General features: G+C 35.8%; 1 protein-coding gene and 1 pseudogene across 1 annotated transcript in view; both read left to right on the forward strand.

Annotated features, from left to right (window-relative positions):
• Positions 1-1,270: 1,270 nt before the first annotated feature.
• Positions 1,271-2,764, forward strand: LOC119258188 (U6 snRNA-associated Sm-like protein LSm3; annotated as a pseudogene).
• An 8,209-nt stretch (positions 2,765-10,973) lies between these two features.
• Positions 10,974-19,438, forward strand: part of ANKUB1 (ankyrin repeat and ubiquitin domain containing 1) — a 36,365-nt gene continuing 27,900 nt past the window's right edge. Inside the window, exons 1-2 of the mRNA XM_037524644.1 lie at positions 10,974-11,236; positions 12,585-12,728. Of these exons, the coding sequence (XP_037380541.1) occupies positions 11,147-11,236; positions 12,585-12,728 (234 nt within the window). The 5' untranslated portion in view covers positions 10,974-11,146. The remainder of the gene's footprint in view (positions 11,237-12,584; positions 12,729-19,438) is intronic.

Genomic DNA, 19,438 nt, shown 5'->3' on the forward strand with positions numbered 1-19,438 from the left:
GACATTGAAATGACTCTATGCATTCTTATATTTAAAATTGAGGGGGAGGAGAATGTAATTTGAGAATAAGATCAAAAGCTATTTTCACTTTGAAAGAAAGAAAATTATTACTGTGATACAAAAAGGAATGGAATTCATAGCAATTCAAATATGTATAAATAGACACATTTGAAAAGTAGCAAACAGAACTTCTAAAAATTATTTTAGGGAATTTTTTGACCAAAGCTTCAAATCAATGTAGAAGTTTAATTTATAAGACGGTAAGTGAAAATTTCAAAATACAAAAAATATGTGTCAAAAGGGTCTTTCAACAAAGCCTATTTTCAAGGAATTTACAAAAATCAGCGCAAAAAAGTTTTGTTTAAAATTAAATGCCGGGCCTCCCCTGGTGGTGCAGGCGGTTGAGCACCGCGCTGTGAAGCTGTCCGCAGCCTCTGCAGCGCCAATTCGATCCCGGCCAGCAAGGGTCCCACATGGCACGGCAGACCTCTCCTGTCACGCCAGCTGCTCCACTCAGCAGTGTATTTCGTCAGTTTGCCTGTTCTATTCCCCACTCTGTCTCTGGTGAATCCTCTCACCCTCCCATGCATCTGGCCTGTACCCTGACATATAATTGAATTTTTTTTTCTCATTTGGGGCACTGAAAGGCAGTCTTCCTCTATTTCTGACAAAGTATTATAAAATAAGCATGTAAAAATTCATATTACATAATATAATATAAAGCTATAAGAACTCAGAACTTCGAAAGAAACAAGTTGGTATTCACTGGGAAGGCTGAGAAAGAAAATTTTCTGTGACACAGCAGTTCCATTTCAGGGAATATACACTAAATAAATGCAAAATAAATTAATATCCAGGTACATTGTAGTGAAATGTAAAGAAGGTCAAAGAAAAAAATAGAAATTCTTAAACAAGCAGAAAGAAAATATGTACAAAGGATTAGTAGCTGATTTCTCAATAGCAAAACAAGAAATTGGAATACTGAAACAAAATTATTACAATTATCAATCTAGAATTGAATGCCTAGATACATTATCAATTAAAATTGGGAACAAAATAAAGACATTTTCAGAGGAAAGATTTTTATTAAAAGACTTATGGAATGAGTCGAAAATTGAGTCTAGAAAGAAGAGGTGCATTGCAAGAAAAGTACGCAAAGCAAAAAAAATTGAGTATAATTTTCAAACCAGTAAATTTAAAAAAGAAAATAAAGGAAACAAAATTACCCAATACAAAACAGAGATAGGGGAAAGGGTGCAGGATTTGAAACATGGTGGACAATGTGGACCAGCAACAATCAACACAATGGAGGAATTCCTGGATTTCGTGAGGCTCAGCTTGTATGAGTGAATTTATGTGAAAATGAGAAATGACAGAGTTTCAAGGCAGATTTTATGCGTATGGTCAACATTTAATTATGGTATTTGGAGATATGGAAGAAACTATGATTACTATAGAAATTAATGAGTAAATCTATGAAGAGCTCTATAAATCAACAAGACATAATATTCTGATGCTCTTTGTCCAGGGAGATAGTGTTGTATTAGTTGCCCCTCCATAAAAGTTAGCTGAAACAGGGAATTTATCCTACATGGAAAATAGGAGGCTTTGCACAATTGCCTCTTTCAACTTAGAAAACATTCAAAAAAGAAACTTGCATAAATTTTGATATTAAGAAATAACCAAGGATTCTTAAACTTCTGAAATGACTTGATTTGCAGATAAGTCACAAAATCTGAAGTTAGACAAAATTTTTATTTTGTCCAACTTTTCCAATAAATGTGGTCACCAAGATACAGAAAACTCATAAGGAGTTCTCTCCAAATGTTTATGTCAGACACTTTTTTTTCTTTTGAATAAATGTGTTTCCTTTATTATTAAAAAAAGAAGAAGAAGAAAAGAAGGAAGGAGAGGTAATCAGGAGCAATGGAAAGTACTATAAATGGCAAATGTAAAATGAGATAGAAGAAATATTTCTATAATCTCTAAAAGAGCTTAGAAAAAAAAAATCGCTAGTTAAAAAGACATGTTATAGGGCCTCCCTGGTGGTGCAGCAGTTGAGCGCTGGGTTGCGAAGCTGCCCATAGCCTCTGCAGCACCAGTTCAATCCCCGGCTGCTGGACGAGGGTCCCACATGGCCAGCAGACCTCTCCTGCCACCCGCTGCTCCCCTCAGCAGTGTATTTCATCAGTCTGCCTGCTCTGCTCTCCCCTCTGGCTCTGGTGAATTCTCTCACCCTCCTGCGCTTCGGACTACCCACAAGTACCCAGTGCTTGTATAAATAAATAAATAAATCTTAAAAAAAAAAGACATGTTATAATTTATATTCTTTTAACATGACATAAAACTAAAACTTAAATGATGGCAAAATGTTGAGAGTAAAGGGAGAGAGACAGATGTGCAAAGTAAACAACGACCAAAGGAAAGCTGGTATTACTGTATAGCTATCAGGGGGAAAGAAAAACAGACCTAAATTCATAAGTGTTGTTATTGGGATAAATATAATTGTTAAATAACTATAAAATGAAAAATTGACCAAAAAAGTGTAGAACTTGCTTTGAGTCAAACAAACTTAATCTTTTCTCTAAGCTGCCATGCTGAAACTTCCAGAGGAAAATTAAACAGCCTGACTCAGCAAGAGGAGATATACCCTGCTATAATAGCAGGTCCCCTACACTGTAGCCTTCTGTCTGGAGACTTTTGCCCACCAATCAGGGACAGACAGATGAATTTCAGAACCATTCCAAAGCTTCACAACAAATGACTTATCTCTGACCAGCTCTCTGTCAAATCCTTTAAAAGTACCCTATGTCCTCACCCTGTGAGTGTTTCTTTTTCTCTGCTTCCTCGGCCACATTTGTTGTTTCCAGTCTGATACAGATCATTCTCACCTGGGTGAGGTGACATCTCATTATCATTTCGATTTGCATTTTTTAAATTTTTTTTTAAAGATTTTTTTTATTTACTTATACAAGAACCAGGGTACGGCCAGATGCACGGGAGGGTGAGAGGACCCACCAGAGACAGAGAGAGTATTTTCTTTATAATAAGTGATGCTCACCATTTTTTTCATGTGCCTATAATCTAACTGTCTGGAGAAATGCGTAGTTAGGTCTTTAGCCCAATTTCCCAAATCGATTTTTTGGGGGGTGTGTTTGTTTTTTTGAGTTATGTGAGTTCTTTATATATGGTATATTTATATGGTATATATTGAGTTATGTGAGTTCTTTATATAGTTTGGAAATTAACCCTTTGTTACATGCATGCAATGTTCAAAATCCAACCTGTATGACACCAGTTCATTGCTTGCCTTTTTGTTTTGTGATGATTTCTTTCACAGTACCTTTCCAACAATAATAACATATTGTTTTATAAAACAATCGAAACTATACTTAAAAGAACAGGAATCATATGGAAATTTTAAGAATACTGAAAATTAAGAATTTTTCTGTTTCAAATGCAAGTATTTTTATTCTTAAAAATCCAGCTTATTGCAATGTAGGGTCTGGCACTACAGAAAAATCCTTTCTATGAAAGACTAAGCAAAGGCTACTGAGAAGTAGGAGTCAACACAATAAATCATCATACCTAGTCTTATTCAAAACAGAGACTACTGGTTCTTAAGCTTTGGCAAACAAGAGAAATGTGAAGCAAGCACTGTGGTCAGAACAAGCTTACGTCTTTTTATTTGCTGAAAATTATATTTTAGCAAATGTGAATTTAAAAACTCACAAATTTTGAACTGAGGTTACCTAACCTTTATTACTCTATAAATGGAAGGTGTGTATCTCCAAATATGTTCTATTTAATATCTTACCTTTATCATTTTTACAAAAATTAAGGAATGCAGGGTTGAAATCACTTTTTTGTAAGATTATTTTTACTGAAATCTTACAGGTTAATTTTCTTCTGATTTTTTTGTATTAAATTGAGAGGCAAAATCTCATACTGTTTACAATTACTTTTTTAAAAAGTATCCATAGTCGTTATTTAAAGTTTGGTGTAGGGAGTTTGTTAGAATTAAAAATCTCAGGCTCCACTTTAAAACTACTCAATCAGAATTCACATATTAAGAGGTTATCAGGTGATTCAAATATACATTTATGTTTTGTTAGATGAAAAGAACAGAACTCAGTGACAAATGTTAAAAGCTTCATTAATAAAAGCTACATTGTATATTAAAAGTATGCTATCAATTTTTTTCTCAGCACATAAGTGTTTTTTGTACCAAAGAAACTCCTAAGATAGACACCAATCATTTAGCATTCCTCTACAAAACTATTTATAATGTGACATAAAATCATTTCTATTAGGGCCTCCCTGGTAGCACAAGGGGTTAAGACGCATCCTAGGAAGCTATGGCTACAGCAGACCTCTCCTGACTCGCCTGCTGCTCCCCTCAGCAATGTATTTGAGTCCATTGGCCTGTTCTGTGCCCCACTCTGTCTCTGGTGAATCCTTTCACCCCCCACATCTCTGGCCTTTACTCCAGTTCTTGTATGCATAAATAAATAAATCTTTTTAAAAATCGTTGTTATTATTCTGTATATGTCATTCAACATGTATAGCAGGTGTTAGTATATCACAAATCCAAAAATAAAGTCAATTCAAGCATGTAATCATTTCAGAGCTTTTTATAGCAACCTAAAATATGCAGTTTCATCAAGCGTCTCTTCTAACAAATCTGTCCCTTTCAGAGGCAGCTCTTTCTGCCCACTTGTGTCTGTTTAAGAGTCTCCATCTTCTCCTAATAAGCCTGTCCTTTTTTGAATTGTACAACAAAAACAAAATCCTAAATTATAAGGTTAAACTATACTAGGGAGAATGCCATAATTCTAAGTACAGAAATAAGAACCAAGTAACTGATTCCACTTTTGAAATATATGCAAAATCAGGGCCTCCCGGTGGTGCAGTGGTTGAGCGCTAGGCTGCGAAGCTGCCCGCAGCCTCTGCAGGACCGGTTCGATCCCCAGCCACTGGCGAGGGTCCCACATGGCGCACAGACCTCTCCTGCCGCTCCCGCTGCTCCCCTCAGCAGTGTCCTCCGTCTGTCTGCCTGTTCTGTTCCCTTTTATTTATTTATTTATTTATTTATTTATTTATTTATTTATTTATTAAATAAATAAATAAATCTTTAAAAAAAAATCAAAGGGCTAATGTATTAGTCACTAATATTGACTTGGTTGTTTTCTTTTCACTCTGACACTGATATTGTAACATTTTTCCTCTTTTTCTTTTCCCTTCCTATTTAGTTGTTTCTCTGTGTTTAACCTAATTCTTTCCTACCATTATTCCTCATAAGCAGTTCATTTCCTATATCTCTATATTTATTTTATATTTTTTACTTTTTTACTTATTTACTTTTTACTTTTTCCAAGCTATCCTTACCGTTTGACTGTTCTCTTGAAGCTTATTTATTTATTGCTTACTTATCCCTCTGTCTTATTCCATACTTACCCTCCACCCAAACACATGTATACGCTAGACTGTAAGCTGCATAGCTTGTTCACTACAATAATTCAGCATAGAACAGTGCTTGGCACATAATAGGGGCTCACTGTATATGTACTGAATTAATAAAATCAATTAAAAATTAATAAACAGTATATATTCAGTTTATCAGATCAAATATGTTTTCAATTCCATGTCATCTATTTTGTTTGTGCTTCTCTTGTTACACCTCTATAAAAAGGTTAGGTTGTGGCTCAGGTGTTTCAGACAACTATCATCTTCTCTATTAATAACAAATCCATTAAGGTCACATTCATCATCAAATCTCATGAAGACCTAGTGTACTCCATTTTATGGAGGAGACACCCAGTAGGCTAACTAAATTAATTTAAAACTCCTGGAAGAAACAAACAAAAAAACTCAAAAAAGGGGACTCTAAATGCTAAAGCAAGCTGTTCCTAAATTGCAACCAAGAGAATTTTCTTTCTTTTTTTTTTTTAAGTGGAGGAAGTTAATTGTTTTATTTTTTTAATAATAAATTTTATTTTTATATTCCCCATACAATTGCAACCCCCCCATTCTGACCCAATCCCTCCCCTCCCACCCCCCACCCCCCAAAAGTGTCTCTGTTTCATAGTTTTTTATTGATTCTGATTTTCACTTTCTTATAGTTATTCATTTTCCTGGTCCCTTATTTAAGTTTTCTAGATTCCTGCTATGAGTGAGACCATCCGGTATTTTTCTTTTTCTTTTTGGCTTATTTCGCTGAGCACGATCCCTTCCAGCGCCATCCATGTTGCTGCAAATTGCATGTGTTTATCTTTTTTGAATGCTGAGTAATATTCCATGGTGTATATGTACCACATCTTCTTGATCCAGTCATCTATTTTTGGGCATTTGGGTAGTTTCCAAAGCTTAGCTATTGTAAACAGTGCTGCTATAAACATAGGGGTGCAGGTGTTCTTTGGAATTGATGTTTCTGTGTCCTTTGCAACCAAGAGAATTTTCAAGGTTAAACTCTTTCATTTCAAGTTGTCCCTAGATTACTAAGTTGATCACATCAACTTATCATTTTGTTTTTACAGGCAACTTTTAAGGATATCGATTTACAATAATTTAATTTGTTTATTCAGCCACTGCATGGTACTGAGTTAGGTTACTGGAATACAAGGGCGATTAAGACACTGTCCTTAGTGAGAAGCCCAGAGTTTCATGGGGGTGGCTGACACTGACATGAATAGAATGCAGTGTGAAAGGTCCTGTAGTTAAGGAATGTAGATGCAGCAGAGGACTAGAGAAAAGGTCAACGTTCCTACTGCAATCAAGCAAGCTTCTTGAAGAGATTGAGCTAATCCTATTTTATTTCTAATTTAATTTTGACTAGTTAATATACTCACATGGCTAAATATTCTAAAACAATAAAAATATAAAGGAACACTGTCTGTTTACTTGAAATGCTGGTGAGGATATGAAACAAGAGTTCTGACTTATTGCTGGTGAGAATAAAAAATGGTACAGGCACTCTAGAAAATAGTTTGGCAGTTTCCTGCAAAACTAACTATAGTTTTACTATGTCATCCAAGCAGCTTGCTTATTTATTTACATAAATGATTTGTAAACTATGTCTGTCCTAACAAAATCCTGTATCACTGAGTTCTGGATTTTAAAGGCTGTCCTGTTGGAGGTGGGGGGGCCTTGAGGGGAGGATGGGAGGCAGTGAATATATGGTATATGAGCATTCTGTATTTTCTACTCAATTTTTCTATGAACCTAAAAGTTCTTTTAAAAATAAAGTCTATTAAAAAAATACAGTGAAAAATATTATTCTCACCCTTGATCCCTGGCCTTTCAACTCACTTTAAGGCACTAAGGCACCAGTATTTTTAGTTTCCTAAGTATATTTCCAGGGATTTTGAGGTATACATACAATATACATACACCATCACATATCATATCCATAGATATGAAATACCCCTTCTTCTATTCAAATAGTAGTATACTATACACTTTTTTTTGCCCCTTTTGTTTCACTTAATGATATATTTTGGAGATTTTTCTGTATTGGTACAGAAAAAAACTTCCTGTTCTTTTTTATAATGAAAAATAATTGATTCAGTCCTTTCTTGATGAACTAGGTGTTTTTTATCTTCTGCTAGCACAAACAACTGTGCAATAAATAATGTACCAATCTTATTTTGCAAATAGTCACATATGTCCGTAAAGATAAAGTCCTAGAAATGGAATTGGTAGATTAAGGAATATGTGCTCTTATATATAATTTTATTTTTTTAAGTTTTTTTTTTTTTAAAGATTGATTGATTGATTTATACAAGCACTGGGTACAGTCAGAAGCACCTGAGGGTGAGAGAATTAACCAGAGACAGAGCCGGGAACAGAGCAGGCAGACTGAGGAAATACACTGCTGAGAGGAGCAGCGGGTGTGGCAGGAGAGATCAGCTTGCCATGTGGGACCCTCGCTGGCTGCTGGCATCAATCGAACTGGCGCTGCAGAGGCTGCGGGCAGCTTCTCAGTCCATCACTCAAGCACTGCGCCACCAGGGAAGGCCCACTCTTATAATTTTAATATGTATGTCCAAGCTTTCTTTTATACGTAGTTGTACCAAATTTTACTTCATATGGGGCCTCCCCAGTGGCGCAGCGGTTGAGCGCTGGGCTGCGAAGCTGCCCGCAGCCTCTGCAGCACCGGTTCGCTGCCAGGGAGGATCCCACATGGCGCACAGACCTCCTCTGCCATGCCCACTGCTCCCCTCAGCAATGTACTTCGTCCATCTGCCTGTTCTGTTCCCGGCTCTGGCTTTGGAGAATTCTCTCACCCTCAGGTGCTTCTGACTGTACCCAGTGCTTGTATAAATAAATAAATCTTTAAATGTATGTATACTTCATATGGCAAAGTATGATTGGGACAAACTCAGCAACAGTGTGTATCAATCCTTTGTATCTTTTCCAACTTCTTGGTAATGACATCATGTTATAGCTTTAATTTACATTTCTCCTATTATGAGATAAGAATTCATATACATATGTATTTGAAGGCCACATATATTTCTTTTACTGTGAGCTGTTTGCATCTCATTTGCTCATTTTTCTACTGAATATTTGGCATTTTCTTATTGATTTGTGGATATAATTTTTACATATTAACAGTAATACTTGCAATATTTTTCTTAGTAATATTTGTTTGGCTTCATATGAAATGATATTTGCCATGCTCAAAATATAATTGACTTTATTAATGTTTTCTTTTATGCCTTCATTATTTATTTTTTTGTCACAGGAAAACAAAAATTTTACCACTAAAGGTAATTTTAAAACATTCTCATAAAATATTACAGTAGGGATACATCTAAGAAATGCATTGTTAGGTGATTACAAGGCTGTGTGAACATCCTAGAATGTAATTACACAGACCTAGATACTATAGCCTGGTTATACACCTTGACTATTTAAATAGGACTGCAATGAATATTGAAGTACACATATTCCTACAAATTAGTGTTTTTTGAAGTCTTCAGGTGCCTAGCTCAGAGTCGCTGGAACATATAGTGGGTCTATTTTCCATATTTAAAACAATCCCTGACTGCTTTCCATAGGTACTGAACCAGTCTACATTCTCCTCAACAGTGCACGAGGTTTGCTTGTTTTCCACACCCAAGCCAACACTGTTGTTTCTCATCTTTTTTATAAGGGCTAATCTAACAGCTGTGAGGGGGTTTCTCTTTTGGTTGTCATTTGCATTTCCTTGGTAAGTGATCATGTGTCTATTGACCAAGTCTATGTCTTCTTTGGAGAACTATCTATTTAGCTCGTCTGCCCATTGCTTTTATTGGAATATTTACATTCTTTTTGTTGAGTTGCATGAGTGTTTTATCAGCCTCAGTAGCCCTTTGTCAGATGTATAATGTATAAATTAATGGCATCATTTTGAGCTGAGTGTTTGCTCCAAGAGGCAAGTCCACTACAGGTTTCAAAAACACACACTTATAATAAATATACAGTCCAAGAAGCTTCAAAGCACTTAGTTGTGATTTCTTAAAGGCTCTGAGCATCTTTAAGATCCTCTGCCTTAGATGGTTTATCTAGAAGCAGAACCTGAGACTGGGAAAAGGATGCATGTCAATTACTATGGGAGTTCACTTCAAGAAAAATCAATAAGGCAGAAGGTTAAGCAGGATTGGGGAAAAGAAAGAGCTGAGGAAGAATGTAGTCTCAAGTAGAGTCCAGTCATGGCCTGATGTACAGAGATCTTTTGGAGAGGTAAGAGGATGGGCATTGATAGCACTTTAGTCAGTTATTGAGGGAGGTGACTAGCTTTCTTGGCAAAGCAACTCCCATCTACTGAGGGGAATTCTTTGGGGAAGGAGGTGCAGTTATGAGCCTTTACCAGCCAATAGTCCCAGCAGCTGGGAGAGGGTGAGGGTGGGCAGAAAAAAAAAAAACATCAATTGCCACCTACATTAATATGCTAACTATCAAAATGTGACAGCATAAGATGATGTTATATTGCAACACTTGAAAAATATGAAGCAAAAAGAGCTTTGCAGTAAAATTTTTTGCCCTTTTTATGTTTCCATTTGCTAAAATTTGTTTTAGTTGGAACTCAGGCTGGGAATGAGAACAGAAACAATAGGGTAAAGGTGACTGAGCACCTATCAGATGACTGACATGTTGTGATATGTTATTAAGTAAAAGAAGAAATGCAAGACAAAGATTCTGTTGTAGATCAGGAGGAATTTCAGGAAGAGACAAGATTTACATATATGAAAAAATGAGCAGACTTTAAACCAGGAATAACATATTGGATATTTGAAGAGTTTTAGAATTAATCTCCAGTAAAAATGCTTACTCAATAAACTGAGTAATGCTGCTTAATATAATCTTTGCTTATTTATTGAGATATTATTGAAATATCTTCCACCAACACCGAGGAGATAACAATGATAAATTGTTCTAAATAACATAAAGGCAGGACTAAAATAAATACCAGCTCTATTGTGTGGCTTCTGGGGCAGATTCCATTATGTAGAGATGAGAAGGAAAAGCCACAGTCATTTGCCTACACATTCATCTCCGTGGTGCAAGTGGGTATTGTTCTGTACCCTGTGGCAGGATTAGAAATACCTCCAGGGAACAAGTACACAAAGTTGTTATGGAAACCAGAATGCTTTAGCTCAGGGTTATTTACAAAGAACTTTCAGGATTATTACATTTAATCAAATCAACTCTGTTTTGTTTCACTTTGTGACAGTGCATCCCAATAAAATATCTATTTTGAAGTGCCCTTCAATCAGCATATTGAGTGAATACAGATTCAAGATGCAGTGACTGGTATTCACATCACAAAAGTATATTTTTTGTGGGGCATTTTGGTATTACATATTTGAAGCTTGTTCACACTTGCCTTAACCATTGTCAAGTGTACTGCTTTCTGTAGTGTAGGAACAAAGTGGATTTTGATGACTTCCAAAAGCAGAGAAACATCTCCTTCAATGTCACTGCTGTCTGTGCTGCCTGATGCTGTGATACTGCGGGACTCGTCTCTTCAAATTCTCTGAACTCACCTTCGGCTTTAGATAGTAACAGCTGCGCCTGGTTATCATTTTTGCCCTTAATTGTGAGGTGGAATTTTTTAACTGTCAAGCAGGATCTTTGAACATAATTGAATTTTAAACAAAAAATGAGAATTTTCATAGCCTTTGATGGATCTTTTGAAGTGTTTGATGTTTCAGCAGATGAAACTGTGGAGTCTGTCAAGCTGATGATCAAGGTATGTACTTTGTTCCTTAGCCACTAAGATTTGTATTAATTTTATGTTAATTTTCACTATGCAGTGAAGTTTAAACTGAACATAGGGTACATTTTCAGGGAACAGGAAAATAAAACTATTTGAAAATATAATCATTTGCTTATGCAATGGTTTGATGACATTAACGATGATTGTATTGGGTAGGAAAACAAACCAAGTGAGTAATTCTCAGGGAAAAAAAAATTAAATTCTCTATTTAAATTTGGGGGTTGTGCATGGGCCGGATAGTATTCCTGAAATTCATCAGGAACAGACGAAAATCCAGAACACTAACTCTAGGTTATCTAAGTGAAACATGCCTATTGTCAGTTAGATGCTTCTTTGGTGAGGAAACAACTATAACAAACCAAAAGATATTGGAAGTAGAGAGCATTTTAGAGAGATTTTAAGTTACAGCCTCATTCTGTATCCAGGGAAAACTGAAGCTCAGAGATGTTGACCATCTTGCTTGGTGTCACAGAGCCAAAATAAGAAATAATGTGGGTGTACCATTTTCTTGTAACTGTCTTATTTATTCACTCTAAAATGGGAAATTAAGACACATTTGTTTAACTTGGAGATAATCACCCCGATTTGTTAAGAAGCACTTATTGAATTATAGTTCCATAATAGTTAGTGGACTACATTGATCACTGAAATCTAGCTCTTCTAACACAGAGTCTCTTAATTTTCATGTGGTTGGATACGTCGGGCAGTGTGGTGAAACCTCTAGACTCCTCAGACTGTCTTTAAATGCGTAAAGTAAATATATACAAATAAAAGGAAACCAGTTATATTGAGATGAAATTTTCAAACACTGAAAAACAAATTTGTGATACAGTGAAAGTGTACTTCTTTATTAACAGATTAACAAGTTCTAGCAGTTTATCTAATAACTATTATACAGTTTCAAACTAGTGATAATTATAAGTTATATTTGCAGTATTTGCAACAAATAAAATATAGTATGAAAAAACTGATTTCAATTGGTGACAAAGTTACGTGTTAAGCCTACTTCTGCTACCTTAATCTGTTGCCTGCACAAAGGAAGGAAAAATCTTAATTGGATTTAGAGTTAATAAAAATAAAATATAACTTTTTCCCCCATATATCAATAAATTCTATCCATAAACTTTTGCAGGGGGTGTGGGAGTGGTGGGGGAGGAGATTCTGTTTTTAGACTCCAGGAATTCCTGTCTAATACTTTTTGCTTCTGTTACAAATAATTTTATAATGCTTAATGGGAAAATGTGCAGTGAAAAAAAGGATTACATTGCTCATCTAATATATAGAGACATACTGTTTTCATAATGTATTATTAATTTTTAAGGATTATTTCCACATTCCTCTCTCTGAAGACAAACAAGGCAGAAGGTATCTGGAACTCATGTATGCTGGAGCAGTCCTACAGGACAGCTGGAGTCTTGCTGATGTTGGAATATCATTTTGTTCAACTCTCAAATGCTTTGTTAAGGTAAGATGACCTGAATACCATTTGTCCAAAATGCCTACCTCTTTTTGAATAGCATTGTGGATAATTTGACCAAAGTAATTTAATAACTTGGAAAAACTGTATTTTTCTTGCTATCCTCTCTCTTCCATTTGTATCACTCCTCTTGTTCTACAAGGGGAAGCAAGTTGTAGAGACTGAAAATGTTCCCCTTGTTTACTTCTCTTCCTTCCATTCTTTATCCCCTTTGTTTCCTGCTCGAACCAGTAATCACAGAGCAACCCACATAAACAATATAGAACAAGGTCAATGGGTAGATCAAGGATATTGACATGGGAAGAAACAGCTTAGGTCACTTCTCTGGGTTTGCAGTGGATCAAGAACAGAGGAGCAAAGAAAGGGAAGAAAATCTCAGTATATTGTTATGAATGAGAATCAAAGAGTAGTTTCTAAATCCTGCCCAGTACCTACTTATGAATTAGGTGTACCTGCAGGGGAGACAACCTCTCTTTATGCCTTTAAGTATATTTATACACTGTGTGTTTGATACTGTACAATATGGAAAACTCTCTAAAATTTCCTGGATTTTTCCAATGCCAATAATGTTGTTCAAGACTTTTTGTTGTTGTTGTTGCTTGCTTACTTAGAGATAGTGTTATAAGATCAATATTAATATTTTATCTGCTTAGAAGAATCTGATTGAACCATGACTATTCAAGGATGTAAATAAAGCATGTTAAGAGCATGAAAAAGATACTTTTCTTTAACAAAATACTGACTTAATATTTATTAATTAAAATTCTAAATTTTATTTATTTTTTGACTAGGCAGTATATTCACATGTTGCTTAATTCAAAAGGAACAAAACAATATAGATTAAAATTATCATTCCTGGGCCTCCCCGGTGGCGCAGCGGTTGAGCGCTGGGTTGCGAAGCTGCCCGCAGCCTCTGAGGCGCCGGTTCGATCCCCGGCTGCTCCCCGGCCACCAGAGGAGGGTCCCACATGGCGCGCAGACCTCTCCTGCGGCCCGCTGCTCCCCTCAGCAGTGTACTTCGGTCCTTCTGCCTGCCTGCTCTGCTCCCCACTCTGGCTCTGGTGAATTCTCTCACCCTCCCGCGCTTCTGACTGTACCCAGTGCATGTATAAACAAAAACAAACAAACAAACAAATAAATAAATAAACAAACAAACATGCCTCTATTAAAAAAAAATAAAATAAAATAAAATAAAATTATCATTCCTAACTTAGAGGCAACTGATGTTCATAGTTTTATAAAAATATTTCATAAATTCTACTAATAAAGCATCATCTATCACAGTGTTGCTGCTGCCTTTGCATTAAATGTGAACTTTTCCTGTATTCTGTTATTGGTGACAGGAATAGAACATAGAAATAAAGAGTTTATTTAAGAAAGCCTAACCTAATTAAGAGTGACAGGACTGGCCAACAAATAGTGTTCAATTTAAAATCCAAGTTCTAAATGACTGAGGAACTAAAAAAAAATTGAAAAATAGAACATTAAGTGCATATACTCTTAGAACAACAGACCATATAAAAATTCTGTCTTAGGAAAGTATTTCATCTGCCACAAATGTAAATCTTATCAAAGTGAGTTTGCATTCTTAAAGGTCTAAATTATAGAAACACAAATAATTGCAATAGAAGATTATGAAGGTTTCTTCTTCTTCAGATTTATTGTTTGTGTATAGGAAGGCTACTGACTTTTGCGTGTTGATTTTGTATCCTGCCACTTTACTGAATTGATTGATGAGTTGAATTAGTTTTTCTGTGGAGTTTTTGGGGTTCTCTATGTATATTATCATATCATCTGCAAATAGTGATAGTTTGACTTCTTCTTTTCCTATTTGGATTCCTTGGATGTCTTTCTCTTGTCTTATTGCTCTGGCTAGGACTTCCAGTCCACCCCTTTTATTATCGAAACAAAAAAAATCAAATATTTGGGAATAAATCTAACAAAAGAGGTAAAGGACCTATACAAAGAAAACTATAAAACACTGTTAAAAGAAATAGAAGAAGTCACAAAGAAATGGAAAGACATCCCCTGCTCATGGATTGGAAGAATAAACATTATTAAAATGGCCATCCTACCAAAAGCAATATACAGATTCAATGCTATTCCAATCAAAATCTCAATGGCATTCTTCAAAGAAATAGAACAATTATTGATGAAATTCATATGGAATCACCAAAAACCCCGAATAGCCAAAGCTCTCCTGAAAAAAAAAGAAGGAAATGGAGGCATCACACTCCCAGACTTCAAACTATACTACAAAGCCATAATCATCAAAACTGCATGGTATTGGAACAAGAACAGACATACAGACCAATGGAATAGAATAGAAAATCCAGAAATAAACCCACAGATTTATGGTCAACTAATCTTTGACAAAGGAGCAAAGACTATGCATTGGAGCAAAGAAAGTTTGTTCAATAAATGGTGCTGGGAAAACTGGGTCGCTACATGCAAAAGAATGAAGCTTGACCACTACCTCACACCATACACAAAAATCAACTCAAAATGGATTAAAGAACTAGACATAAGACCTGAAACCATAAAATACATAGAAGGAAATATAGGCGAAACACTACGGGATTTGCACATCAAAGACATCTTTACAGACACATCACCCAAAGCAGTGATAGTGAAGACAAAGATAAACAGCTGGGACTACATCAAATTAAAGAGCTTCTGCACAGCAAAAGAGACAATAACAAAAACAAAGAGAAACCCCACCAACTGGGAGAACATTTTTGCACCCAACACTAATGATAAAGGACTGATCACAAAAATCTGCAAAGAGCTGATGAGACTCAGCAACAACAAAGAAAATAATCCAGTCAAAAAATGGGCAGAAGAGCTAAAAAGAAACTTCTCTGAAGAGGAAATGCAAATGGCCAACAGGCATATGAAAAAATGTTCAACATCACTTGTAATCAGGGAAATGCAAATCAAAACTACCATGAGATACCATCTCACACCAGTGAGAATGGCACATATTAAAAAAACTAGCAACAACAAATGTTGGCGAGGGTGTGGAGAAAAAGGAACTCTTCTGCACTGTTGGTGGGAGTGCAAACTGGTCCAACCACTATGGAGAGCTGTGTGGAGATTTCTGGACCTACTAACATAGAGCTTCCATATGATCCAGCAATTCCACTCCTAGGTATTTACCCAAAGGACACAGAAACATCAATTCCAAAGAGCACCTGCACCCCTATGTTTATAGCAGCACTGTTTACAATAGCTAAGCTTTGGAAACAACCCAAATGCCCAAAAATAGATGACTGGATCAAGAAGATGTGGTACATATATACCATGGAATATTACTCAGCATTCAAAAAAGATAAACATATGCAATTTGCAGCAACATGGATGGCACTGGAAGGGATCATGCTCAGCGAAATAAGCCAAAAAGAAAAAGAAAAATACCGGATGGTCTCACTCATAGCAGGAATCTAGAAAACTTAAATAAGGGACCAGGAAAATGAATATAAGAAAGTGAAAATCAAAATCAACAAAAAACTATGAACCAGAGACACTTTTTGGGGGGTGGGGGGCGGGAGGGGAAGGATTGGGGTCAGAATGGGGCGTTTGCAATTGTATGGGGGAATATAAAAATAAAATTTAATATTAAAAAAAAATAAAGTCATTGGAAGATGTTAAAAAAAAAAAAAAAAAAGAAGATTATGAAGGGATAGCCCTCAACAAACTTTTCCAAGTTGCAACTTGCTATATCAAGCACTGAATCTCAAACTTGTCTGCACATTGAAAACACCTAAGGAGTGTATAAAACTATTACTGACTGGGCCCAATCCCCAGGGGTTCTTTTCATTTTGACTTTTTAAATTAATTTATCAGTCTTTTACATAACCATATAATTCTGATTTATTGGTGTAGGCGATGGCCATAGCATACAGACTTTCTTTTTTGCTACTGAAGTATAACATTGGACCACAACACCAAATGTGATTCAGGGAAACAAGTTCATCCCTCCTCAGATATATATCACCACACCTACCGCCAAAGTACCCTTATGCCTTCACTATAGACAATTGGTCTCCCGCCCTACTTTGTTCCTACCCCTACCCTTCCTCACTAGTAGTCTCAATTCTGCGGTCATATTTCTAAGATTTTCTTTTGTTTAGTTTTGTCAGTTACTTTGCTTTGTTTCTCTATATTCCACTGTGAGTGAATTCATCAGATATTTGTCTTTTTCCACCTGACTTATTTCACTTAACCATAATCTCCTCCAGTTCCATCCATGTTGTTGCAAATGGCAAGATTTCATCTTTTTTATAACTGAGTAGTATTTTATTGTGTATATGTACTTGTAATTGCTTTCCAGGAGACTCTAAAGGGAATTGAGTTTGAATACTGATGATATAAATAATATATTCAAATTTAGAGAAGACATTCTTATACTCAGTTATCCACTGATTATGATTTTGTTTGCAATGTCCTTACTCACACTCACATTCATATATTTGTTATATTTACCCAACTTCTTGTAGCGATTGTGTGTTTGTTTGTTGGGGGTAGTACACTACTAGAATTTGTCAAGAAGCTGATTACATACTGTATTTTGCTCTGTTTATACTTAACTTGCTGATAGTTTTCTTGAAATCTAAAACAAGTGTAGAATTTTTGAGAAAACTATTAGCAATAGTCATCTTAGAGTATAGATTGTTATAAAAAGTTAACTTTATTGTTAGCCTAAAAAAATAAGGTTCCAAATTTCCATAAAAATATTATTGAGGGCCTTCCCTGGTGGCGCAGCAGTTGAGCGCTGGGCTGCGGCATCGGTTCGTTCCCTGGCCACCAGCAAGGGTCCCACAAAAAATATATGTATATTTTATATATTTTATTGATCTTAATAGTCACTATCTTCAAAAGAATGATATTTGGAGAATTTATTATCACTATTATTTAGAAGGAAAGCAATATCTTGAGTCTGAAGATAGAAAAGTTCCTGAAAATTTCTAAATATTGGTTCCCATTCTAATGTAGTTCCCGTTTAGATTAGATGATAAAAACAGACCTATTCCAAATGACCACACTGTTTACTGTGTATGTATGATACCAGTCCAAAATGGGCTCAGAGCAAAAATACTTTATAAAAATATCCTCTACCCCAAAGAATGCAGTCATACCAGTTCTGTATTGCTTGACCTATCTTAGGTAACCAAGGTTATGTTACTGTTTTATTGCATAACTAAATGTCTGTAAACTTACGTAGTAACTTTCTCATTCAATTAAGTTTCCTCATGCAATAAATTCTACCTTCAAAAAATTTAAGAAAGCTACAATCTTAATTTATTTGATGTAATTTAGGAATATCATGATGTGAGCTTTTGCAAAGTTCAAAAACTTAACAAGTAACCAGCTTTCCTTTCAAAGAATTATCAGGAAATCCAAAATAATTGTTTTCATTACTATGTTATATCTTTATGTGGATTACAAGGTTTACTTGTGTAAAAAGAGTGAACGACATTAGATAAATTAACATATGATCTACCCTTCAACACCTTTCCCTGGATATTACATCATGTCCTTTAATGGTAATGTAGACATAATTTGAAATATAAATAGGGAGGTGACTTAAGACTTAGGAACAAAGAACATTGCATTAATTTTTTCATTCTTTGGGGGGAAAAAACTCCTATCGGATCCATAATATAGGAATATATCCTATGGTATACATGTGCAAGTTCCTGCCCATTCATTTCTGATACAGTTTACTGTGTTCCAATGAACCATCATAGGAAGCATCGCAAAGACCTCAGTTGTTGCTCCCCATGCAGAGGTGCTATCATGTTTGCTTCTAACCTTTGTATTGTGGGAACAATTGCTTGAATATGTTCATCATTTTCACTCAGTGTCTAACATAGCATCTGGAAAATAGTTGCTCCTCCATAAATATGTGTTGAATAAATTAGTTGATAAATAATAGTCTTTGAGAGGTAAAGTATGAAAATTAATAAGAAGGTATATGATTGTTGGTATATGATTGTCAAAAACATCATAACAAAATATTGAAAAACATTTCAGGCTTTGAGTTCTCTCCCTTTTGGTGGCACTTCTCCTCCTGAAGGCAAGGTATTCTGTATCCTCACCCTCTTCCCTATCTAGCATCAGGGATCTTATTTGCAAGTAGCAGAAACAAAACCTGGATAATTTAAGGAAAAAATAGGTATATTGAAAAGCTACCAAGTAGTTCGTAGTTTGATAGGAAGATGGAAGAATAAGACTCAGAAATTACATGGCCAGAAACATCTAAATCACTGCTTAGAACTAATACAAGAAGTTCACCACTGAAGCCATGCCTAAGTTAGTCCATGAAGCAGGCACTGAACCCTGCTGCCAGTCCTGCTGCCAGCCATCCTGCCAGCCATGCTGCCAGGCTGGCAGTGTCCTGGATTTGTCCCTGTCAGGTGGGGTTCCCTGGTGTCTGCTCCTTCTCTGACCCATGGGGTTAGAAGGGTAGGCCTAGTTGGGAATACCCCAGTCACACATCTATGGCCTACTGGAAGGGGGTCTGAGAAGCAACAATCTGGTGGGTTGTACCTTCTAGAGTGTGAGGTGGTCTCAGTCTCCCTAAACTCCTCTGGTTTCCCAATCTTCTTCTGCTGTTAACTGAAAATGAATTCCCAACAATAGTTAAAGAGTTTATTAAATAATCAAAGTGAGGATTCATACCCAGGAAGCAGTCC

Source organism: Talpa occidentalis, unplaced genomic scaffold (genome assembly GCF_014898055.3).
Source record: "Talpa occidentalis isolate TD23 unplaced genomic scaffold, MPIMG_talOcc4v2.1 talOcc4.4, whole genome shotgun sequence".
NCBI classification, from domain to species: domain Eukaryota; kingdom Metazoa; phylum Chordata; class Mammalia; order Eulipotyphla; family Talpidae; genus Talpa; species Talpa occidentalis.